This window comes from Scyliorhinus torazame, chromosome 15 (assembly GCF_047496885.1).
Source record: "Scyliorhinus torazame isolate Kashiwa2021f chromosome 15, sScyTor2.1, whole genome shotgun sequence".
NCBI lineage: Eukaryota > Metazoa > Chordata > Chondrichthyes > Carcharhiniformes > Scyliorhinidae > Scyliorhinus > Scyliorhinus torazame.
In genome coordinates, this window is record NC_092721.1 from 128,258,001 (window position 1) to 128,283,906 (window position 25,906).

General features: G+C 41.7%; 1 protein-coding gene across 9 annotated transcripts in view; it reads right to left on the minus strand.

Moving 5' to 3' along the window:
* Window positions 1-12,918: 12,918 nt before the first annotated feature.
* Window positions 12,919-25,906, minus strand: part of dcun1d5 (DCN1, defective in cullin neddylation 1, domain containing 5 (S. cerevisiae)) — a 39,008-nt gene continuing 26,020 nt past the window's right edge. For 5 of the 9 annotated variants that reach the window (XM_072476734.1, XM_072476737.1, XM_072476731.1 and 2 more), the window contains exons 6-11: window positions 20,128-20,198; window positions 17,638-17,729; window positions 17,336-17,444; window positions 17,125-17,229; window positions 16,880-17,000; window positions 12,919-16,794 (exon numbers count right to left, since the gene is read on the minus strand). In XM_072476734.1, coding sequence (XP_072332835.1) covers window positions 16,739-16,794; window positions 16,880-17,000; window positions 17,125-17,229; window positions 17,336-17,444; window positions 17,638-17,729; window positions 20,128-20,198 — 554 coding nt within the window. In that variant the 3' untranslated portion in view covers window positions 12,919-16,738. The remainder of the gene's footprint in view (window positions 16,795-16,879; window positions 17,001-17,124; window positions 17,230-17,335; window positions 17,445-17,637; window positions 17,730-20,127; window positions 20,199-25,906) is intronic. The other 4 variants (XM_072476738.1, XM_072476736.1, XM_072476735.1 and 1 more) reach the window with 3 other exon arrangements.

The following is a 25,906-nucleotide window of genomic DNA, read 5'->3' on the forward strand; positions in this document are numbered from 1 at the left end:
GGTAGAGGATAGGTGTGGGAGATGCTCGAGAAGCCCAGCGAATCACACCCACATGTTCTGGTCATGTCCGGCATTACAGGGGTTCTGGGTGGGGGTGGCGAAGGTGCTTTCGAAGGTGGTGGGGGTCCGGGTCGAGCCAAGCTGGGGGTTAGCTATATTCGGGGTTGCAGAAGAGCTGGGAGTGCAGGAGGCGAAAGAGGCTGATGTTTTGGCCTTTGCGTCCCTAGTAGCCCGGCGAAGGATATTGCTTATGTGGAAGGAAGCCAAACCCCCGGGCGTGGAGACCTGGATAAACGACATGGCAGGGTTTATAAAGTTAGAACGGATCAAGTTCGTATTAAGGGATTCGGCTCAAGGGTTCACCAGGCGGTGGCAACCATTCGTCAACTACCTCACAGAACGATAGAGGGAATGAAAAAGAAAGAAAGACAACAGCAGCAACCCGGGGGGGGGGGGGGGGGGGGGGGGATCCGGGCGGGCTCTCAGGGATGTCATTGTATATGTATAGACATTTGTTATAGGTAATGTATATTGGACTGTTGGATTGTATCTTTGGAGAGTAACTATTTTTGACAAGGCAGTTGCCATTTAGTTTTGTTTTTGTTTCTGTTTATATATTATTTTTTTATTTGTTTAAAACTGGCCAGTTATTTATATTGCTTTATTGTTGTTTAAAAGAAAAACTATGTACTGTTATGTTTGGCCAAAAAATCTTGAATAAAATATATTAAAAAAAAAGAATGGCCAAACCCCGATTTAAATGGCGAACGGAAGAGGCTGATGGGAAAATCAGCCAACAGGACTCAAACAGACAGCTGCAGGTAAAACAGTGTATTCGCCTCTGGAGAAGCCAGACCGAATCGATACCTGCAGCCATCAACATAACAACACCCCAGCCATCTGCATATTAATCAGCAATCCCCGGGAACAATTGATACAAAATAGACACACAAAGCCGACCCAGGCCTTTCGGCGCCAGCAGGAGCTGACACAAAGAGAGGTAAACGACCACCCCTCAATCAAGGAATCGCTCCAGCATTGGAGAATATCGAACCACGTGATTGGAACCAAGTCCAATCACTTGGAATCAGGTACAAGGTCCGCCCCGAGAGGCGGGAAGTCCCTGGGGACTATAAGAATAGGGGCCAAGTTCAAATCGACCCTTCTTTCCCTTCTTCTCCTCTCCACACCCTTCGAGACTCTTCTGCAAGAGAACGTAAGTTTTACTCCAACGATCGCGACCGGATAGGCGCTCCTGACTATCGACCTGTACCAGCTTTTGAATCCCGCAGGCTCAGAACCCATTCAAAAGGCCATTCATTTCCCTGACCTGGTGGGCCATTTCCAAAGTTAAGTATTGGCCTGTTAGTTGTAGGAAGTAGCTTAGAAGTAGAATTAATATATAAGTATTGGTTGCTGTATATAATAAATGAGCGTTGATTTAACTCTTACTAAGCGGTGTGTTGGATTATTAATCATTACTCGGACTTGAACCACGCGGCGGTATCAGAAAGATACCTGGCGGCTCAAGAGCAAAGGTGACAGAATAAGAGCAATTAAACTAAGGCTAAAATGGCAACAGATGAGAGAAGAACTAGCTCAGGTAGATTGGGAGCAAATACTTTATGGTGAAAGAGTTGAGGAACAGTGGAGAACCTTCCAAGCGAGTTTTCACAGTGCTCAGCAAAGGTTTATACCAACAAAAAGAAAGGACGGTAGAAAGAGGGAAAATCGACCATGGATATCTGAGGAAATAAGGGAGAGTATCAAATTGAAGGAAAAAGCATACAAAGTAGCAAAGATCAGTGGGAGACCAGAGGACTGGGAAATCTTTAGGGGGCAACAGAAAGCTACTAAAAAAGCTATAAAGAAGAGTAAGATAGATTATGAGAGTAAACTTGCTCAGAATATAAAAACAGATAGTAAAAGTTTCTACAAATATATAAAACAAAAAAGAGTGGCTAAGGTAAATATTGTTCCTTTAGAGGATGAGAAGGGAGTTTTAATAATGGGAGATGAGGAAATGGCTGAGGAACTGAACAGGTTTTTTGGGTCGGTCTTCACAGTGGAAGACACAAATAACATGCAAGTGACTGATGGAAATGAGGCTATGACAGGTGAGGACCTTGAGAGGATTGTTATCACTAAGGAGGTAGTGATGGGCAAGCTAATGGGGCTAAAGGTAGACAAGTCTCCTGGCCCTGATGGAATGCATCCCAGAGTGCTAAAAGAGGCGGCTAGGGAAATTGCAAATGCACTAGTGGTAATTTACCAAAATTCACTAGATTCTGGGGTGGTCCCGGCGGATTGGAAATCAGCAAACGTGACACCACTGTTTAAAAAAGGAGGTAGGCAGAAAGCGGGTAATTATAGGCCAGTGACCTTAACTTCGGTAGTAGGGAAGATGCTGGAATCTATCATCAAGGAAGAAATAGCGAGGCATCTGGATGGAAATTGTCCCATTGGGCAGACGCAGCATGGGTTCATAAAGGGCAGGTCGTGCCTAAATAATTTAGTGGAATTTTTTGAGGACATTACCAGTGCGGTAGATAACGGGGAGCCAATGGATGTGGTATATCTGGATTTCCAGAAAGCCTTTGACAAGGTGCCACACAAAAGGTTGCAGCATAAGATAAAGATGCATGGCATTAAGGGGAAAGTAGTAGCATGGATAGAGGATTGGTTAATTAATAGAAAGCAAAGAGTGGGGATTAATGGGTGTTTCTCTGGTTGGCAATCAGTAGCTAGTGGTGTCCCTCAGGGATCAGTGTTGGGCCCACAATTGTTCACAATTTACATAGATGATTTGGAGTTGGGGACCAAGGGCAATGTGTCCAAGTTTGCAGACGACACTAAGATGAGTGGTAAAGCAAAGAGTGCAGAGGATACTGGAAGTCTGCAGAGGGATTTGGATAGGCTAAGTGAATGGGCTAGGGTCTGGCAGATGGAATACAATGTTGACAAATGTGAGGTAATCCATTTTGGTAGGAATAACAGCAAAAGGGATTATTATTTAAATGATAAAATATTAAAACATGCTGCTGTGCAGAGAGACCTGGGTGTGCTAGTGCACGAGTCGCAAAAAGTCGGTTTACAGGTGCAACAGGTGATTAAGAAGGCAAATGGAATTTTGTCCTTCATTGCTAGAGGGATCGCATTTAAGACAAGGGAGGTTATGCTGCAATTGTATAAGGTGTTAGTGAGGCCACTCCTGGAGTATTGTGTTCAGTTTTGGTCTCCTTACTTGAGAAAGGACGTACTGGCACTGGAGGGTGTGCAGAGGAGATTCACTAGGTTAATCCCAGAGCTGAAGGGGTTGGATTACGAGGAGAGGTTGAGTAGACTGGGACTGTACTCGTTGGAATTTAGAAGGATGAGGGGGGATCTTATAGAAACATATAAGATTATGAAGGGAATAGATAGGATAGATGCGGGAAGGTTGTTTCCACTGGCAGGTGAAAGCAGAACTAGGGGGCATAGCCTCAAAATAAGGGGAAGTAGATTTAGGACTGAGTTTAGGAGGAACATCTTCACCCAAAGGGTTGTGAATCTATGGAATTCCTTGCCCAGTGAAGCAGTAGAGGCTCCTTCATTAAATGTTTTTAAGATAAAGATAGATAGTTTTTTGAAGAATAAAGGGATTAAGGGTTATGGTATTCGGGCCGGAAAGTGGAGCTGAGTCCGCAAAAGATCAGCCATGATCTCATTGAATGATAGAGCAGGCTCGAGGGGCCAGATGGCCTACTCCTGCTCCTAGTTCTTATGTTTAGAAAGGGTGTGAGGCACCTGCCTCTACCAAACCTCCCAGGCAGTGCATTCCAGACCTTCACCACCCTCTGGGTACACAGATTTTCGTTAAATCCCCCGGAACCTCCCGCCCCTCACATTGAACTTATATCTCCTTGTAATCGACCCTTCAACTAAGGGCAACGTGGGGCCATCAACAGCAGCAGAATTGTATTTTCTATGATCTGTTATCTCATGGCCCAGCATATCCGTCAGTATAATCATTATCAATCTAGGGACTGGCCTTGGTTCAAGACTGAAGAACATGCCAGGAGTTCAACCAAGTGTACTTAAAAATGAGTTACCTGATAATTGAATAAATAAGATTAAGTGTCTACAGATGGGGGCATCCATTGGATAATGACTTGTGTACATATAAAGAGCCACACCCTCTTTTTTGTGTCCAAAAATAATATAAATAGAAACTGGTGGCGACATGTAGAGTTAGGAGCTGTACATTTGTAATGCCTCACTTCGTGAATAAATCTAAAGCTGAGTAAAGATTGAATTCCGATCTCCTGCTTCACCAATTGGCTATAAGAAATTAACAGCAGGGTGGCACAATAGTTAGTATTGCTGCCTCACAGCTCCAGGGACCCGGGTTCAATTCCGGCCACAGTTGATTGTTTGTGTGGAGTTTGCACTTTCTCCCCATGTCTGCGTGGGCTTCCTCCAGGTGCTCTGGTTTCCTCCCAGAGTCCAAAGATGTGCAGGTTAGGTGGCTTGGCCATGTTAAATTGCCCCTTAGTGTCCAAAAAAGAACAAGGTTAGGTCAGGTTGCTGGGCTATAGGGATAGGGTGGAGGCGTGGACTTGTAGGGTGCTCTTTCCAAGGGCCGATGCAGATTTGATGGGCCGAATGGCCTCCTTCTGCAATGTAAATTCTGTGATTCTATGAGTATCAACCTTCTGAAGCTACAACACAGAATTACATGCATGATAAACCGTGGAAGCAGCATGTCAATGGATCAGATCAAAGCTCTGCAGTCATGGCACATCCAGCGTGAATGATGATGGATAATTAATCAACCAATGGGACAAGGAAGATCCCTGGATAGCTGTATCTTCACTGATAGCAGTGAAGGGTTGAGTTTAAAAGACAAAGTTAATATATATACAACCATTTTCAGAGAGAAGAACTGAATGAATGATCCATGTGGCCTCCTCCTGAAGTCACAGAATCCAATTCAATTCGCCCACGTGATATCAAATACTAGGAGTATTTCGAGGTACCGGAGCTCTTATAGGGTGGCACAGTGGTTAGCACTGCTGTCTCACAGGGCCAGGGACCCGGGTTCAATTCCGGCCCTGGGTCACTGTCTGTGTGGATTGGTATTATTATTAGAACCGATGGGCTGGATGTTCTAAGAAAATGGCAATGTCATTTCTAAATCTACTATTATGCTATTTTCCCATGTAGTAATCATTTCAGTCCGCCAATATCAGTAAAACTATGCTTTTAAAGTGAAAAATATTAGTGCCGGTGGGCATTTTATGTCAAACCATGTGGTATTTTGAATCATTAGTCTTTCGTATAGCTAGAATTTCATTATTAATCTAGCAAATGGCAGGGGGGGGGGGGGGCAAACTACAAGAAGTATAATAGTTAACGGGAGCCAAAGCAACCAGTCAGCATGTGAGGAGAAGGTAGAGGTTAATAGGATGAACAGGCAGGGACAGTCTAACGACTACGGAGGGGAAAGGAAACGTAAAGAATCAAAATGTACGGTGACTGTGAGAGTGAAAGTTGGTGATGAGGCTGAGTGTTGGCAGAGATTAATAAAGGAGGTCAGAAGATGTGGAAAATGTAGTGCACATGAAAATCCTGCAAGGGGAAGACAAATCAGTATGACATATTTAAAAACATGTACCTAAATTTACGCAGTTTTTGGGATAAGGTCAAAGAGCTGACGGCACAAATAGAGATAAATGGGTATGATTTGGTGGGAAATACTGAAACGTGGTTGCACGAGGACCGGAACTGAGAGTTGAATGTCCAAGGGTACAATTATTATCTTGAGGTCTGGCCTTCTTTTTACTTCTAATTGGCTTTAACTAATTTATAATTCACTCAATTCGGCCAAACTGTCTGTCCATCAATTTAAGAGATATATGTATTTAAATATATTGGTGCCAATTTAATTAGAAAAACACAGTTTTCGTTAAGAAATTATCAGCCCTAGACTGGCTGTTACTATAGAAACGGGACTACACGCACTGGACAGCCGCACAGTTTTTACCATACAATGGGACCTTTTAGCTAGTTGACATCACTGACCTTGCACTTGCAAAATGTGAAACCTAAGAAATTGAATTAAAGAGTATTATCTAGATTAACCCTTAGTGGATTCCCAGCTATTGTTGCACTGAAGTAATGCTTAATATGATTATAGTTAATTATTCTTAATGAGTTCTCAATTAAACCTCTATCATCTTCCCTTACTCTCATGGTTATAGCTGACTAGAAAAGTCAATTTTTATCAAGTACTAGATTGGATTGTGGATTGGCTGACTAATAGAAAGCAGAGGGTCAGGATAAATAAGTCCTTCTCTGGCTGGCGAACTCTACTAGTGGGGTACCGCAGGGGCAGTCTGAGGACCTTAACTGTTTACAATCTTTGTAAATGCAAGCAGGGACAGAGTGTAACAAATTAAAATTTGCGGATGATACCAATATTGGTGGGAAAGCAGGCAACGAAGATGAGATAAAGATTTTACAGATGGATATAATAGATTAGGAGATTGGGTCAAAATTTGGCAGATGGAGTTTAATGTGGATAAGTATGAGGTTATCCATTTTGGCCGAACAGGAGATTCAAAATGTGTCTGGGCAGAGGGATCTGGCTGTCTTTGTTCATGAATCAAGAAAATCGGTGTGCAGGTACAGCATGTAATTAAAAACACAAATGGCATGTTAGCATTACTTGCAAAAGGACTGAAGTATAAAAGTAGAGGTGTTATTGCAATTGTATAGGGTGTTGGTGAGACCACATCTGGAGTATTGTGCCCAGTTTTGGTCTCCTTATTTGAGGAAGGAAAAAATGAAAAAAGGATGTGATGGCATTGGACACAGTTCAGAGGAGGTTCACCAGATTAATTCCAGGATGAAGGGGTTGACACATGAGGAGAGATTAAACAATTTGAGCTTATACTTGCTGGAATTTTGAAGGATTAGAGGGGATCTGATCGAGGTATTTAAATACTAAAAGGGATTGATAAAGTAAACTTAGGCCAAGTTTCCCCCCTTGTGGGGCAATCTAGAATGAGTGGTCACAGATATAGGTTGAGAGGTGGTAGATTTAGAACCGAGATGAGGAGGAACTACTTCTTGCAGAGGGTGGTGAATTTGTGGAACTCACTGCCCCATAGTGGGGTGGAGTCGGAGTCATTAAATGGTATCAAGAAGCAGATAGATACATTTCTGATTAAAAAAACAGGTGAAAGGGATATGGGGACCAGGTAGGGAGGTGGATTTGAGGCCAGAAAGTGATCAGCCATGATCTGATTGAATGCCAGAGAAGGCTCGAAGGGTTGAATTGCCTACTTCTGTTCCATAATTCCTATTATGCAACAGTTTAGTTATTTAATTCAAGCCTAACAAACACATGAATTACTGAAAACCTTACCTACTCATGACTGGGGGATGGTTATATAGAGGGTTCACTGCTTTTCTTGATTTATATTAATAACCTAAACCTGGGTATATAGGGTGACAATTTCAACATTTAAAGATGATGTAAGACTTGGAAGTATTGTGAACTGTGAGGATAGTGATAGAGTTGAAGAGGACATAGATAGGCTGATGGAATAGGCAGACATGTGGTAGATGTAATTTAGGGCACTTAATAAATTATACTGAATCCTGGGTTTTATGAATAGGGGCACAAAGTACAAAAGCAAGTAAATTATGAAACTTCATAAAACACTGGTTCAGCCTCAACGGGAAAGGGAAGATTTTAGCAAGGGTGCAGAGACTATTTACGAGAATGGTTCCAAGGATGACTTCAGTAATGTGGACAGATTGGCCAAGCTGGGGCTGTTTTCCTTATAGAAGAAAAGGTTGAGAGGAGATTCTTTTTTAGATGTGTTCAAAATCGTGAGGTATCTGGATAACGTAAATGTTCCCATCGGCAGAAAGTCCTGAACTCTAAGGTGATTGACAAAAGAACCAAAGAAGACATGAGGAGTAACTTCTTTATGATTCAAAAGTTTTGGATCTGGAATGCACTGCCCGAGTGTGTGCAGTTAATTATCTGAAGAGAAAAGATTTTACTGGGCTAGATCTGCTGACAGGAGGAGGGATTGACGAATGGCGACAGGATGGGAGTCGATGACGGTGTCCGTCTGGGGGCAAGCCTGAAGAAGCACGGGCTGGCCTGAGAAGAGATATGATTGATTAGCGGGGGGTGGGCGTGCAAAGGGGTGCCCCCTGACCAGGCTGATCACATGGAATGGGAGAGGGCTGAATGGGCCGGTCAAGAGGGCTCGCGTGGGTTCACACATCTGAAGAGCTTAAAGGCGGATGCGGCAATGATACAGGAGACACATCTGAGGGTGGTGGATCAGACTAGGCTGAGGAAGGGGTGGGTTGGGCAGGTATTTCATTTGGAGCTAGACTCTAAAACTAAGGGGATAGCAATTTTGATAAATAAGCGGGTGGCATTTGAAATGGGAAGCATCGTGGCGGACTCCGGGGGAAGATACGTTACGGTGAGTGGGAAATTGGAGGGGATGCCGGTGGTGCAAAACTGGGGCGACGCAGAGTTTATGAGACAGGTGTTGGGGAAGATTCCGGATCTGGACTCGCATCGGCTGATCATGAGGGGGGACTTTAATACGGTTATAGATCCGAAGCTGGATCGGTCGAGTTCGAGGGCAGGGAGGGCGCCAGCGGCTGCGAAGGAACTAAAGGGGTTTATGGAGCAGATGGGAGGGGTGGATCCTTGGAGGTTTGGACGGCCAAGATAGGAGTTTCCTTTTTTCTCCCACGTACACAAGGTGTACTCCCGGATCGACTGTTTAGTTTTGGATAGGGCTTTCCTGGCGGGGGTGGTAGATACCGAGTACTCGCCGATTGTTGTGTCGGACCATGCTCCACACTGGGTGGATTTACGGATGAGCAAGGAGGGGGGCCAGCGCCACACTGGAGATTAGATGTAGGACTGTTAGCAGAGGAGGTATGTAGCAGAGGAGGAGGTATGTAGCAGAGGAGGTAAATGACACGGGGAGGTTCATGAGGAGATAAATGACATGGGGAGGTTTTGGCAGCAACGGTTTGGGAGGCATTGAAGGCAGTGGTGAGGGGGGGAGTTTATTTGGATACTGTCATTATACACACAGGTATATGATGGCGCACAGGCAGTGATTGACACACAGGATGACCTGTGAACACACAGAACACAGCAGCCAATCACCAGACAGGACATGACCACTATAAAGCCAGAGGGCACTAGTTTTCCCGCTCTCTTGGGATCCAGCCTCTGAGACAGTCAGAGCCCATGAGCAGCAACTAGAACATACACCATGTGGTAGCAAAATAGTCTGGTCAGGTTAGCCTCAGGTCTCCAGTCAAGTCAGCATAGTGTCAACCCACAGTTAAAGTATGTATGATAGTTAAAGAGTTCAATAAAATCAAGTTGCATTTCTTCAAGTGTTGGAAGCCTGTCTCTCTCACTGCTGCAGCAAACGCAGTCCTCGCAGACCCGGCATACCTAACACATCAGATACGGGTGCATAGAGGGAAGGCGAAGCGGGTGTAGATGGTTAGTGAAGGAATTTCTCCAGGTAGACAGGAGGTACTCAGAGGCGGGGTTGTTGAAGGAGTGGAGAAGCTATAGATGGAGTTTGGTCTGGCTATCTACAGGGAAGGCGGTGGGGCAGATGAGGAAGGCGAGAGGGGCGGTATACGAGTACAGGGAGAAGACTAGCAGGATGCTAGCACACCAGCTTAGGAAACGGAAACGGCGATGGAGATAGGAAGAGTGAAGGATAGAGGGGTGAACACAGTCTTGGACCCGGACGCAGCAGTGGGGTGGGGTATGGTGAACAGGGTGTTCAAGGAATATTACAGCAGGTTGTACTGTACGAGTTGGAACGCCCAGCTTGGGTGGTCTCTGGAAGGACAAGGGTGTTGAAAGAGTTGGTGGAGGGTCTGGGAGCCCTGATCGGGCTCTTTGAAGTAGTGGAGGGATTGGAGGCTATGCAGTTGGGCAAGTCTCCGGGGCCAGACGGGTACCCAGTGGAATTCTACAACAGGTTTTCTGGGGTGCAGCCTTTGCTGGTTAGGGAGTTTAATGAGGCTAGAGAGCGAGGTGTTCTTCCCCCAACAATGTCACAGGCTTCGATTTTTCTGAAGCTGGGGGACCCAGAACAATGCGGGTCAGACAGGCCAATCTCCCTTTTAAATGTAGACGCCAATTTGCTGGCCAAGATTTTGGCCTCATGAGTAGAGGATTGTGTCCCAGGGATAGGGGAGGACCAGACGGGATTTGTCAAAGGAAGGCAGTTAACGGCCAACTTTAGAAGGCTCTTGAATGTTATCATTATGCCCCCCGAGGGTAGGGAGGTGGTGTGGGATTATCTGTGGGAGGTCCTGGAGCGGTTTGGGTTTGGGCAGGGTTTGGTGGACTGGGTCTGGTTGTTGTATCAGTCACTGGTGGCGAATGTGCGGACAAAGTGAGTGAGCTCAGACTATTTTAGACTGCACCGTGGGACGAGGCAGGGATGTCCACTCTCTCCACTGTTGTTTTCCTTGGCTATAGAGCCGTTGGCATTAGCGCTGAGAGCATCAAAGGACTGGAAGGGGTTAGTCCGGGAAGGGGTGGAGCACAGGATCTCGTTATATGAGGACAACCTACTGACCAGTTAGGGGAATGGGAGAGATTATGCAGATCCTAGGGGAATTTGGCCAGTCCTCGGGGTACAAATTGAACATGGGTAAGAGTGAGGACTTTGTGATCCAGCAAGGGGACAAGAGAGGAGTCTGGGGGAGCTGCCATTTAAAGTGGTGGGAGTTTTCGATACTTGGGAATTCAGGTGGCACGAGGATGGGAGCAGTTACATAAATTATATCTGTCCCGGTTGGTTGAGCAGATGAAGGAGGACTTTCAGAGGTGGGATATGCTCCGGTTCTCATTGGCGGGGAGGATACAGACCATAAAGATGACGGTTCTCCCAAGATTTTTGTTTATTTTTCAGTGTCTATTTTTATCCCAAAAGCTTTTTCAGAGGGTCAATGCGGTGCTCTGGGTTTGTATGGGCTGGTAAAACCCCGCGAGTAAGGAAGGTGCTGTTGGAGCAGAGCCAAGGAGGGGGTGATGCTGGCCTTGCTGAACTTTAGGAACTATTACTGGGTGCCAAATATAGCCATGATCAGGAAGTGGGGGAGGGGTCGGTGTGGGAGCGAGTGGAGGCAGCATCATGTCGGGGCACAAGTTTAGGGGCATTGGTAACGGCACCTCTGCCGTTCTCGGCGGCTCAGTACTCCACAAACCCGGTGGTAGTGGCAGCTCCGACGGTATTGGGGCAGTGCCAGGAGCATATGGGAGTGGAGGCAGCGTCGGTGTGGGCTCCAATATGTGGGAACCACCAATTTGTGCCAGGGAGGCTGGATGGAGAGTTTTGGAGGTGGCAGAGAGTGGGGATTGATAAGCTGGGGGACCTGTTTATTGATGGGAGCTTTCCAAGTTTGGAGGATTTGGAGGAGTTTGAACTGCCAGGAGGGAATGGGTTTCGTTATCTGCAGGTGAGGGACTTTGTGCGAAGGCAAGTTTCGACCTTTCTGCTTCTACCACCTCAGGGGATACAGGACAAGGTAGTTTCGAAAATGGGAGTGAGGGTGGGAAGGTCGCGGAAATGTATAAAGAGTTCACAGAGTGGAAGGGAACCCAGATAGGGGAGGTAAAGCGTAAGTGGGAGGACGAGTTAGGAAAGGAACTAGAGGAGTGTCTGGGGGAGGATGCTCTGAGCAGAGTCAACACGTCCTCACCATGTCCCAGACTCGGCCTGATACAATTCAAGGTGGTTCACCGGGCACACATGACGGTGGCCCGGATGAGCAGGTTTTTTGAAGGGGCGGAGGACAGGTGTGGCCGGTATGCAGGAAGGCCCGCAAATCATGTCCACATGTTCTGGGCATGTCCAAAGCTTAGGGGATTCTGGCAGGCAGGGATTTGCCAATGTCATGTCCACGCTATTAAAGACAAGGGTGGCACCGAGTCCAGAGGTGGCAATTTTTGGTGTGTCGGTAGACCCGGGGGCGAGGGTTAGTGACATTGCCGGGTTTTTCAGGCTTGAAAATCAAGTTCGCCCTAAGAGGATCAACGTTAGGGTTCGTCCGGAGGTGGCAACCATTTATCGACTTCGTTGGGGAAAATTAAACTCAGAGGGGTTAGGGAACGAGGAGGGGGGACTGGAGAACTGTGCATGAGCCATGTTGGTTGGGGTGGGGGGGGGGGGGGGGGAAAAGAGTGTGTGCTTTTTACTGAGTTATGTTAACATTTGTATTTGTTATTATAAAATCATAAATGCCTTAATAAAATATTTGAAACAAAATAAAATGTCTTCGTTCAAATAGAAGATCAATATGTGGTATAGAGTGGGGGGAAATAATCAATCCCGGACTGTAACAGGCTCGATAGCCTGAACTTTTATTTCTCTGGATTTTGTGTTTTTTGATTGAAGCTACTCTTAAAATGAGACTAAGATCATGTCATTCCAAACCCTTAATTGTTCAGCCAAAAGTATAACTTGCGTTTTTAAAATTTTTTAATGTATGCAAGTACTGTAATTCAATTAAAAAGGTTCCAATTCTTACAAGGTTTCTGGAAAATTATTTTTATCTGGTATTTCTATACTTTTATTTATAGTTTTCAACAACAAAATAACAATTTCCGGGAAGGGGGGGGGGGTGGAAAGAGGGCGGGCAGAAAGACTTTGTGGAGGAGTGTAGAACCTTGCATCCGAAAAAGATGGGCACTCTGTTGTGTTTCAGACATAAATCTTGAGATGTTTAAAATACACAAATGGAGAACATATGGAAGTATCATGGCCAGGAATAACTGGAGTTATTTTATTGTTTGGGGGAAACGAATTTTTAGTGTAGCTGCCAGTCACGAATTAAGACACTTCAATCTTCACTGTTCCTTTTTCTTTATTACACAACTAAAATGCCAGAGTTCACAGTTCTTGGCATGCCAGTAGTTCTGCTTCAGGTTGCATTGCATTGGGTTGCCCCTTTTCACCAATATCTTTAAATATGAAAACATGCAAAGTCATTAATTTATTCCATTATGAACTTATCTTTATAAAGTTTATAATTCAATTTAAATAGGTTTGCAATTAGGCAATGCACAAACATAAACATAATTCTAATCCAAGATCCAAAGGATGCAGTGAGTGGATACCACTTTCAGTAGGAACAGTGAAATTAAAAGAGAAGTTGTACTCCTTTTGTAGGATCCTTCCAACGATGTAAAGTTGTAAGAAACTAAAATAGTATTTTCAAAAGCCACAAACTGGTACTGCTGTGAACAATACGGGGACACCTTTAAGTACAATTTAAATGCACACTAATCCTCTCTTTGCAACACCACAATATTCCTTTGTTTCAGATCAAGGAAGAACTGAGGGATTACCAATACATGGAAAATGACAAACTAAAAAAGTTGCACTTATATATTCAGCAGCACATTTCAGAATGAAATAAATCACACTCGCAAATATTCTTAAGTTTCACCACAGTTTCCCCCTCAAAAAAATGCTATCAAGTACATTTAACTTAAATCATCTATTACATTTTGTCAGTCTATTTCTATTTTCCTTTCAAATACTGCACTGTAGATTCTCAAATATTAGTATTATTTTATGTACAAGATGGAAGAAACCTCCTTCCCTGCAGACCCAGTGCACATTTTATTAAAGCAGACATGCTTTAGAATTTCTGGATTTAAGCTAAAACTATTGGTTCCTCCAGTTTAGGAAAAGTCTTGCAGCCTTGACCATATCCAAATTGTGAAAGGAATAAAAAATAAGCTTACATTCTGACACACCATATTAAGTTCCTAAGACATCCCAAACCACTTCACAACAAATGAAACTTTTTCCAAGCGTAGTCACTTATGCAGACAACCAGGACCTGGCATTTGTCACTTAGGAGATTTGAGCTTTTAAAAGGCAACTATGTGAACTTATAGATGGCAAACTTTAAAAAGAATCATGTTCATCCAAATACATATGGTTCCTGCCTTGCTCATTTCTGAAGCTAACCCAATTATCCACTAATTAAAATATTTAATTTTACTGAGCTGAAAGTTGATGTAAGAGAATGCTTAAGCTCATGGGCAGCAAGGGAGGTTTACCCTGAATTGAGAAAAAGGGAGGTTTTGAATAATGATTATCAAATTACCATCAAAGCAAAGTCTGAACATTAAATCTTAAATACAAAGTATCAACTTGCATTGTTAAACTTGCGCTCTGCTTTTCAAGGGTTGGCAATAGTTGGGCCAGTGTGTTATAATTATAGTTGATGGTTTCCCATTAAAAACAAAACTGCATGGGCAAAGTCAAGTAATTACCACAATAAAAGCTGACCAGTGTAGTTTTAAATATATAAATGCCTCACTAATGTACATTTTCCAGTGTGAGGTCTATCAGCTGTGGTTGCTCCCACACCAGGAATCTTTTCAGTGGCAATGAAGATTCCCTATGGAGTTGTTCAAAGTTTTTTCTAACTTTAGATGTCAGGTAATTGGCATTGAAGCACAAATTCATTACTGCAAAAATATTGGCAGCACTAAGATTTTCTTAGCTTGACAGCTAATTATGAACAGACAATCTGATGACACGCTTCAAGTTGACATTGGTGCAGTCACTACCTGATGAAAATTAAAAATTTCCGAAGAGTGAGAGATAAACGGCAACGTTAGGAATATCCTTCTAAAAGATTTCACTGAGGAGGGGGAAGGAAATAAAAATAAACTTTAAATCAAATGTTGCATTTTTCTCCTTTAAAGAAAAAGTAGCCAAACAAATTTATTAAAGTATTGGTATCAGGTTTTGAATACCTTTGAATAATTACCCCATTGGCTTTGAAGGCTTAAAAAAAATTCAGTTTGCTTGATGATCCATTGTTTTCTAGGAACTGAGCTTCAGTGAACTTCCTTTACTGTTGTTTTATTACTGGGGCAGTCCCTAGAATGAGTACATCATTTCAGAAAAATCGTCAAGATAAATCATTTAGCAACTTAAAAAGCACACTTAAGTAGCCCATTCTTATATTATATAAAATTTCAGCCTCATGTAATTTAAGCAGATTTTATATGATGGTGGTGATGCAAATAGTAAGAGAGAATCCTCCCTCCAGCAACAGGCGTATCAGCATATCTGGTGTAAGGTGGACAAAACCAGTATACACATTTCCAGTGTCGTGGTTACCGTGTTGATCAATTGGCATTCAGTCACTCAATACATTGCTAAGCTGGCGAATCACCAAATTTAAAATCCATAAGACCATATAAGTCCATTTTAAAATATGGTCTGCGAAAAAACAAAAACTGTACTACTTCTGAATATTAACTGGCACCCAGGGTGTACAGGTCTGTGTAAAGTGCATCCCAAAACACTACACTACAGTTTTTAAAAAACTGAACAGTAAATCAGTAGCTTTTAGTGTTTCTGGACTGGTCATACTGTTCCAGCCTTAGACCTCCCCTAATATCACCCTCAAGAGATTTTGTTTTGGTGGGGGTTGGGGGTGGAATTTGGAAGAATCTGTTGAAAACTGAAGCTAAGGAAAATAAGGAACCACTGCACTCACGCTTCAATGTTTAAATTCTGAGTATTTGGGTTACGACTTTCTTTACACAAGAGATGCATTGACAAAATTTCAATTTGTCTTTTAGACACTAAGAACATAAAGTTTTTTTTTATTCAAGGATCCACAGTATCACCTCCTTACAAAAGCTTCAATTGATCAATAGCATAAGAGTGCTTAGTTCAGGCTAATTTACAACTTTATACTCTAAAGAGTCAAATATATAAAGATAATACCACAAAATAATCCAATACTGTACTGTTGGTACAGTAGATCAATTACACAATGTGGTCACTTACCTGCTTTGACTAAAATTATAGTCAAAACCACATACTTGCTAATCCAGTACTGATTAGTTGTTTCATATGCAATTCTGATTATACACATTTCTCCACCTGAAATAGGTGCATACAACTACATCCTGTTTTGTTCTTAAGGAGTGTCAAATAAAACAAATAAAAGCTTTTGGAAACAGGTAAATCATTCTGTGGATACTTCAGCAACATTAACTGAACAAATTTAAACATACATTTGTACCACTTGTAATATTCTATTACATGGGCCTTGTAGTGGTGTGGTGCTACTGTCATTACCATAAACCCTGAGCACACAGGCCTAGACTAGCACCAGTACCTATTGATATACTATATCACAGAAAAGGTGCTACATAGTTACAATAACAAGACGAGGTTCAGTAAGTTTTTGGTACGGTACCAGAGCAGCGAGTGACTGATACAATAGCATACACTTTCAAGAATTGAAAAATGCATCCATACACTTCGAGGCCTTCTACCTACAGTCACCCATTAAACTGATGACGATTTTGGTTTCTAATGAAAATCTATAATTTTTTTTAAATGTGCTTCATCAAAGTACTTTATGTTATAAACAGATATCGCCAGAAGCATCAAGACTCTGGGCAGAATCCTAACATTGGGTGCTGTAGTCAATGAATACATAATAAAATGCTTAATACAGGTGCAACTTGAAAACCTTCTCCTCACTTGTAACACTGAAAAGTCTGTAGCTAGCATAAAAGATGGCTTCTGACAAATACTTTCCACTTCATAATTAAAGATGTAGTTTGGTCGGGCAGCAAAGCGTTATTGCTATCCCCTTAGTTCTCTTACACTCCAACTTGTTACGATGACTGCCTTGCCTTCTGCCACTCAACAAATTCATCAAGAAGCACTGGCCCTAAAGAGAAAACAAGTTCAATTACAATTTTGCTGTGGTTATATTAGAATAAATGCATAATCCTATTTATGGGAAAGAAACTTACATGCACCATCTTCATCATAGTTGCTCAGGTCTGCAAGTACAGTTCTGCTGAACTCCAATACATTGAACCATTGATCCTTATTCATCACTCTGTACTTCGATTGCTGCAAAGAGTTCATATGCTATTATGAAAAACATTTACTTAGTAACCCTCAAGTTATTTAATTATTACATTTCTTCCAAATTATAGATGTAGTTGGGTTTTTTTTGCAAGAATTTGAGTTTTTAAAAAAATTAACAATGTACCTCCAAAAATTGATAAAACGCAGAGAATAGAGCCCACGTTCTTCCCAGGAGCAGAGCTAACATAGACTTAGCAGTATCAATATCAAGGCTACGTTGGTCTTTATCCTAAAAGAGAACACATTGTAGAGGTTTTGAAGTTATGACGTCTTTCAAAATGTTAAGGTACAGCTCAAAGATCCATGCAAAGGAAAAAATATTTATTTTGTCTTACCCTAGCAAAATCAAAGGCATATCTGTAAATTTGTTTGAAAGCAGTCAGATCATTCAGCTGTGAGCGCAAATAGTCAAATTTGCTCTGCAACCTTTCTGTGCAGTCACATCTAGGTTAAAAGAAATACAGAATTAAGAATTTCCTGAGCACAGATCCAAAGGATAACCTGCAAGTTAACATACAAGCTTAATGACATTAAGAATGAGCTGCAGCTTATAGTTAGGGAAAACATATACAGGACATGGAATAGACTGTTATTCATTCATTTTATTATAGAACAGGCACAATCACAGATTTCTTACTGTAATGAGGTCATTCCTTTTAGCCATTCTTCTTTAGTGAAAAATCCCATGTTCTGAGCCTCTAGTTTCCACGCTAATACTAACATGATAATCTGCAGACCAAAAAAGGTTAGGATAGTTTTTGAAAAGAGGGTTTTAGAAACATTTTTCAGCAGCCAAATCAAACAGATCCTGAGTTTGTTCTCTTCCCATCAAAGTTTATCCAGCTTCAGTACAAACCAATTAGAATTAGTTCTTAAGTTGATTTTTCCATGAATAATGCTAAATTTCAGTATTAGGCTTCATCTACATTTGTAAAGTGACATTTGAAAATTCCGGTCAAATTCAGGTATATGGTCTACACCAGACCATTCTGACAGAAAACAAATTAGTTTCCTTTAGACCCATAAATAGGTCAAATCAGAGAGAAAAAAGGAAATTGCTAAATGATATGTTTCCACCCGACCTTCAGCTACATGCATTAAAATCTCTCCACATACAAGATTAAATTATGCTTAGAAAACATAATTGGAAAACAAATTATCTGGTAATTATCTGAGCATAAATTGGCTGTTGCATTTCCCTATGTTACAATTGTAATTATGCCAAAATGTACTTTAATGGCTGTAAAATACTTTGGATATCCTGAGGTTATGAAAAGTGCTCATGTGCAAGCTCTTTCTTGGGACTATTTTAGGTACATTAATTTCCTCCTTTTTGAGCATCAACATCGATCAACAATACTGATAAGGATTCTCGACAAAATTACAGCACCATCTAAAGGATAGCATGTTTCCTGCAGGCTCAAGCACAAACACATTATATACAAACAAAAGTTGAATTGTTAGTATCACTGTGTATCCATTATGTAACAATAACAACTGGTATTTACCCAGTGTCTTTAATGTAGCAAAATATACCAAGGCGTTTCATAGATCACCAAGAGGAGCATTTTTACATTAAGCCACAAAAAGCACATGGACAGGTGACCAAAGGCTCAGGTCATCGAATTAGATTTTAAGCAGCAATCTTAAAGGAAGAGTGAAGTAGAGTGGTTAGGGAGGAAATTGTAAGACTTTGGACCTCGGCCAGTGAAGACGTGGCTGCCAATAATATTCACATTTTAAATTATTGGACAAGGAAAAGCACGGAAAATCAGCACAACAGAGCAAATGAACTTGCTTTAGTAATTTTCTGCATTTTCTCCAAATGTTTTTAAAAAATGTATAAAATGTTACATTCCTGTGCACTTTACACTTCCTGTAAAGCCTCAGAAAACTGGACAAATTGTGAATATTATTTGCAATTGGCAGCCATGTCTTCACTGGCCGAGGCCCAAAGTCCTACAATTTTCTCCCTAACCACTCTACTTCACTCTTCCTTTAAGATTGCTGCTTGAAATCTAATTCGATGACATGAACAAAAAAAATAGAGGTCTTTGAAATGAGTCTGTCGAGACATAGGCTGAAAATTCCATAGGCAGACCACAAGACACATGAGAAAGCACTTGAAATTGCAAAAGTAAAAATAACTCAAATGCGAAATCTTCAAAAGAAAATGGCACTATTTTGGCCATTTGATGAGAGCTGAAAATCTACAGGGAAAAGTAGAGGACAGCAGAAAGAGGTGTGGACCTTGACACTGTCTGTTTCAGACAAGCTAATGGTGGATGCAAGCTAATGGTGGATGTGTGAGGATGGCACAAGACAGTCTAGCATAATGTTTCATGACAGCAGATCTCTTGGTAGGAGGAGCTACAAGCAGCAAAAGCTAAGATTAGAGATGCCCTGAAACTTTGAGTAGGATGCTGATCATAATTGCCTATATTGAACGAAAATGATGTGCTGTAACACTTACATTGCAGCTATTCGCCTGAACAATCTGATATGATGCAAGTCTGTATAACAACACATCTTCGGGAAATAAAAAAGTAGCTATAGTACATATGCATGAAATGCATTTTCTAGGACATTTCTTCCTTACAACAAATGTCCACAAATCTATGAATGCATGGTTTGGATAAATCCTTGACCAGCTTTTCTCTGACAAATAGCCAGTAGATGAATGCATACCACATACTTCATGTAACATTTTTGGAATAAGGCAGTAGTCAAGGTAGCCAGCAACAAGCCACATTCTTCAGGTCCATCTCTTTTTTAAACTCTTTTTTATGTTCTCAGAACACTATTAGCTTTTACCATTTTAGGATAAAATATTTGGACGAGGATTAATTTCTACCTTTTTAAATTGCATTTTACTTACCTAGTACCACCGAAGAAAAATGGCAGCACATCCATAAACATCACGAGGCTCTTAACGCAAAATTGAAAAAAAATTCAAACTACTTACTCCCAAGCTAGAAAGAAAAAAATCCTTTACTGTAATTAAAAGGAAAACCACGTACTATAACTAGAATCTAGTCTTAATATAAGTAACTTTATTTAGCAATCATTTTATCAATAAACTGTCATTTCAGTAATTATTGACTTCCATAAAAGAACTTAAACTTACATTTTCAGGCTCCACGCCTATATCTTCACAAAGTTTTTCCATTCCCTCAGGACCAACAATTTCATCTGTTCCTTGAAGAGAGAATGGGAATAAAATCCTGTATTCTGTCCAAATCTCAGTTCTAAAGTACGAGAGGTAATCATGCTCAAAAGTTCAACTAATCTATTAACCCACACATAGGGAAGGTTTCATTCTTCTTCCAATTTGATTAATTGAATCCTGTAAATAAGCAATTGATGCTCATGGATAGAAATCAAACCAGCATCGTGTGTGCAAGTCATTTGATCAGTAAGGGAAGCCAACACAGTTCAGCGATTTAACCTTACCAAAATGCAGCAGTTTCAGAAGTAACAAGTGCAAGAACGTCAATAGAATAGATCAGAATTTTGAAGAAATTGACATACATGAACCCGACAGGTTTAAATTATCCTCTGCCTTTTCCTGATTTACAAATGTCAATCATCTACTCAAATGTTTCTTGAAATAGGTTTTAGGTCAATCTAAATACTGTGGCTACAAGAGCGAGTCAGAGGTTGGGAATCCTGTGGAGTAGTAATGCATGTCTTCACTCCCAAAAGCCCATCCATCTACAAGGCATAAGTCAGGAGTGTGGTGGAATACTCTTCACCTGCCTGGATGAGTGCAGCTCCAGGACAAAGCAGCCTGCTTCATTGGCACCCTATCTATCATCTCTCTCCACCACCAATGCACAATAGCAACAAGATTCACTGCAGCAATTCACCAAGGCTCCTTGGGGTGCTTTCCAAACCTGCAGCTTCTACCACCTCCAAGGACAAGTGCAGCAGATAAATGGGAACACCACCAACTGCAAGTTGAACACCATTCTGACTTAGAAAAATATCGCCATTCCTTTACTGTTGCTGGGTCAAAATCCCTTCCTCATTAACAGCATTGTGGTGTACCTACACCATATGGGACTGCATTGGGGTTCAAGACACCTGACCACCACCTTCTCAAGGGAAATTAGGAATGGGTGATAAATACTGCCCTAATCAACGATCATCCCACAAATGAATAAATAAAAATGGATAAATTCTGCAATATAGTTTTAAATAGATAATAAATTATAACATTCTACTCCCATCAAAAAGCAATTATACAAGATATTAAATTGCTTGAAGAAAACTAAGGCCCAAAACTAAAATTCACACTGAAAGCCAACTTTGTGAAACCACATTTGTAGCTTGTAGTTTACACTCCAATCTTCACAAAAGCTTGAGGTTGCAGGAAGCTCCACACAGCATTAACGTAGTTTTCATAATGAGTACAAAATAACCAATTCCAAAGTGCTTCAGTTACCTTGCACGATTGCGCAGCTAAAAGCACAGATGAGACAATTGAATACTGCAACAACGTAGCATATTTACCAGCCATTTAAAAACAAACTTAAAAATGCACTGGTTGCCTCAAACCTACCTATCTTTTTGATTGAGCAAGTTCTAGGCCCTTTCACTCCAAATTAGCATATACAAAGGCAGGTTCAGACACAAATGTATTATTCACAATCTATCCCCAAGGAGATTAGTGGAAACAAGTTGAGTGTATATTATCTATTTTACTGCCTTTTCAAATTGCCATGAGGTCACAGAATTGTAGCAATCCATGCAACAAACTCATACATACAAAAGCAATATACTGATCCTGGAAATCTGCAATAAAAACAGGAAATGCTGGAAATACTCAACAGGCCCGACAGCATCTGTCAAGACAGAAACAGAATTAATGTTTCAGGAACCAGGAAAAGTTAGGAATCTAACAAGCTTTGAGCAAGTAAAAGATTGTGTGGGGTGAGGGGGGTGGGGGGGAAGAGGGGGGGGGGGGGGGAAAGAGAAGATGGGAGGGACGAAAAAAACGTTTAGCTCTGAGATAGGTTGGAAGGCAGGCAAGATCAGATGACAATAGGGTTGATATGCAAGGCCAAAGGGAGTGGCAATGAGACAAGAAACAAAAGATGTTTCTCGAGGAGTGGTTGGCAGGATAGCTGCTGTACAAATGAAAGATAATGAAAGGAAAAAAAAACACTAAACAAGATTGGGGCAGAAATTATGATCCAAAATTGTTGAACTCAATGTTGAGTCCAGAGGCTGTAAAGCTGCCAGCTGAAAGACGAGATGCAGTTCCTCATGCTTGCCTTGACTTCATTGGAACAATGTAGCAGGCCAAAGACAGAAAGGGCAGAGTGGAACAAAGTGGAAAATTAAAATGACAGGTAGCAGGAAGCTATGGTCCTATAGGATGTGTCCTTATAAAGTGGTCACGCAGTTTCCATTTTGTCACCCCAGTGTAGAGACCACATCATGGGCAGTAAATGCAGCATACTAAATTGAAAGTAAATAGCTGTTTCATCTAGAAGGAATCTTTGGGGTCTCAGAAGTTGAAACGGGAGGAGGTAAAAAGGGTGATGCATTGTTTGTGCTTGCAAAGAATGGTGCTGTGGGAAAGGGGTATTGGGGTTGACTAATGAGTGGACCAGGGTATAATGGTTCATTTGGAATGCTGGGAGAAAGATGTGCTCGGCGGTATTACATGAGAGATGACAGAAATGGCAGATAATGATGGTTAAATATAAAGGTTGTGGAGGCAAGGGGACAAAAAGGGGAACCTTATTGTGGTGCTCAGAGAGAGGAAGGGGTGAAGGCATAAATCGTGTGAAACAGAACAGCGTCCAGGCCTGTCAACCACATTAGAAAGAATCTGTTTTGTTATGTTTCCTTTGTAACATAAGCGGCTTCCTTGTGTTGCATTTGTCAAGGAAGGTCGAGACGTGTAAATAACTTCAACTCATTTATTTACACTATGTACACTTTTATAACTTGAGTTCGACACTACTGCTAATCCTATTGTAGCTACCTAAACTGACTAACCAGCTGCTGTCTTCCACGTGGTGGGTGTGATAATGAATCAACCCTGTGCCTCTCCTCACTGACTGTCTCCACTGGCCGAAGGGGGCTGATCATGTGTGGTGTCCTTTATGTATGGGTTGGTGTAATGCCCCCCCTGTGGTCGTGTCACCTCCTTGTGTATCGTGAATGTCCATTGGTCGCCTCCCATCTAACTTATCTATTGGTTGAGTGTGTGTGTGTGATGTTTCTGGTGCTCCCTCTAGTGCCTGTCTAGCTTACATGTATTTACAGTGATGCACATCACCACAGAATCCTTGGCCAAGGTAAAAGGTAAATATGTTGGAAGCACTGGTATGAAAGGCTGTATTGTCAGAACATAGGAGGTAGAGATGGAAAAACTGGGAGAACAGAATGGAGTCCCTACAGAAAGCGGGGTGTGAGGCAGTGTAGTCAGGTTAGCCGTTGGGAGTCCATAGGCTTATAGTGATTATTGATTGATGGCCTATCCCAAGAAATGGAGACTTATGTAAAGGAAGGGAAAAGAAATGGAGAAGGAGAGAAGTCAGGGACTGACCTTGTGAGGGTGAAGGAAGGGTAAAAATAGGAAAAATCGTTGATGAAATTTTCCAGTTCAGAGCAAGAGCAGGAAATGGCACTGATACAGTCATATACTGGAAAAAGAGGTGAGACAGTGAGCACAAGTAGGAATGGAACAAAGAAAATGTTACATATCCCACAATAAAGCTGGCATAGCCAGGACCCATGTGGGTATCCATAGCAACACCTTTTGTTTGGAGGAGAGTATAGCTGACAGCGAAGTTGCCAACCACGAGAACAAGTTCAACCAGTTGAAGGGCGGTGGCGGATGGGAACTGATTGGGCCTCCATTCAAAAGTACTCAGACCACCCTATGGTGCATAACACAATAGATCTATCTGTAATTGAAGTAAAGAAAATCACATTTCTTTTCAATCAAAGCCATTTCACCTCCTCTTCCTCTCCTGTCCACATTTCCTCCACGAAACACCATCTACACCCATGACCTCTTCTAAACAACTAACCAGTCATCCAACATAAAGCCTTCCAACATAGTCCATGTTTCTCTTAGTTCATGTTCTATGCTCAACCTTTCAAATCAGTGCGACCCTGCTTTCTGCTCCCAGAAAGACAGTGATACTTTACTTTTAAAATTTTGCTGTTGCTCATTAAGGCCTTTCAGACAAAAGCTGGTCATTTTTCTGCTGAGGGAAATACAAATAGGTGGATAATTACTTGACTAGCCACGAGTCACTGACTATTTGGCAAAATAAACAGTTCACCATGGATTTTACTTGGGGTTTGATACTGGGTCATCAATTTGAAATCATAACTCCATTCCTCCCTCTACAGATGCTGCGTAACCTGTTGAGTATTTGTAGCATTTTCTGTTTTTGAAATGGATTTTACTCCATTGTTTTATTAGGTGGTTAAGTATTGATTGGAAAGGGCTGTCCTAGATCAGAGATTAAACACCCACCTCACGAACTGCAATCAGATAAAAAAAATTCAGAGCTGCGCAAACCATCTCCTTAATAAGCCGACAGTGCTAGCACCAGAAGCACAAAAAAGATGACTAGCAAAGATTTTAAGAGCCCTGGTATGACGCTTAGTAATAGAAAGTTTCACAAGAAATTAAAAACATCAACTAAATCACGAATGACAAGAAGCAAATACGAACCAAGCAATTAATTCAAACATAGGCACTTGATAGATGCTTTTGTAAAATATTCAATTAGAGGTTTTACTCATTTAAGTTTCTGATTTCAAAGCTCAGATGATTATAAAAGCAAGTACTTTGGTTCTGATACTATTGAACTGCAATGGACTGCAGCGGTTTTTGAGGGCAGCTCACCATCACCTTTGCAACGACAATTAGGGATGGGCAACGAATGTTGGCCTAGCCAGAAAAGCTCACATCCCTTGAACAGATAAAGAAAAAAAAATCTGTGAATCTTCTGTATCCAGAAATGGTCATGCCATGAAATCAGGCTATACAAATTTGCTATTGAAACAAGAAGGAAGCATTTCAAAAGACAAGTCCAGGTTTCTGCTGGTAAGGCTAATGAATTTTGATAGACCAACCCAACCAATAGAATAAAATTGAAGTACTGAATTTCTAATCAATATAAACAGAATGAAGTAAAGCAGCACAATTTACACTTTTCATGCAGAAAATCTAATCTTGGTACAAAAGAAACTCAAACTATCTAAATACAATGAAAATACGAAGGTTCATACATAATCAAAATAAAATAAGTCATGATGTGCCAAGATTGCCCTTCTAACGACAGACATGCACTTAAATTGTAGTAATACATTCCCCCCATACCAGTCAAATCGCCCATACCAGTCAAACTAATGTATTTTTAAAAAAATAAACATTTTATTGAGGTATTTTTGGTATAAAAACAACAAAATAGCCAAGATACATGAAACCATAAACATAGTGCAAAAACAGTTTACCTTTCGTACAGGTCCCACCCTTATTGACCCCCTACTCTAAGCTAAACTACTCCCCCCGCCCCCCCCCCCCCAATCTGCTGACGATTAATTTTCCGCAAGGACGTCGACGAACGGTTGCCACCTCCGGGTGAACCCGAACAGTGAACCTCTCAAGGCAAACTTAATTTTCTCCATACAAAGTAAACTAGCCATGTCCGATAGCCAGGTCTCCGACTTCGGGGGCTTTGAGTCCTTCCATGCCAATAGTATCCGTCGCCGGGCTACCAGGGAAGCAAAGGCCAAAACATCTGGCTCTTTCTCCTCCTGGATCCCAGGTCTTCTGACACCCCGGAAATCGCCACCTCTGGACTCAGTGCCATCCTTGTTTTTAACACCGTGGACATTATGTCCGCAAACCCCTGCCAAAATCCCCG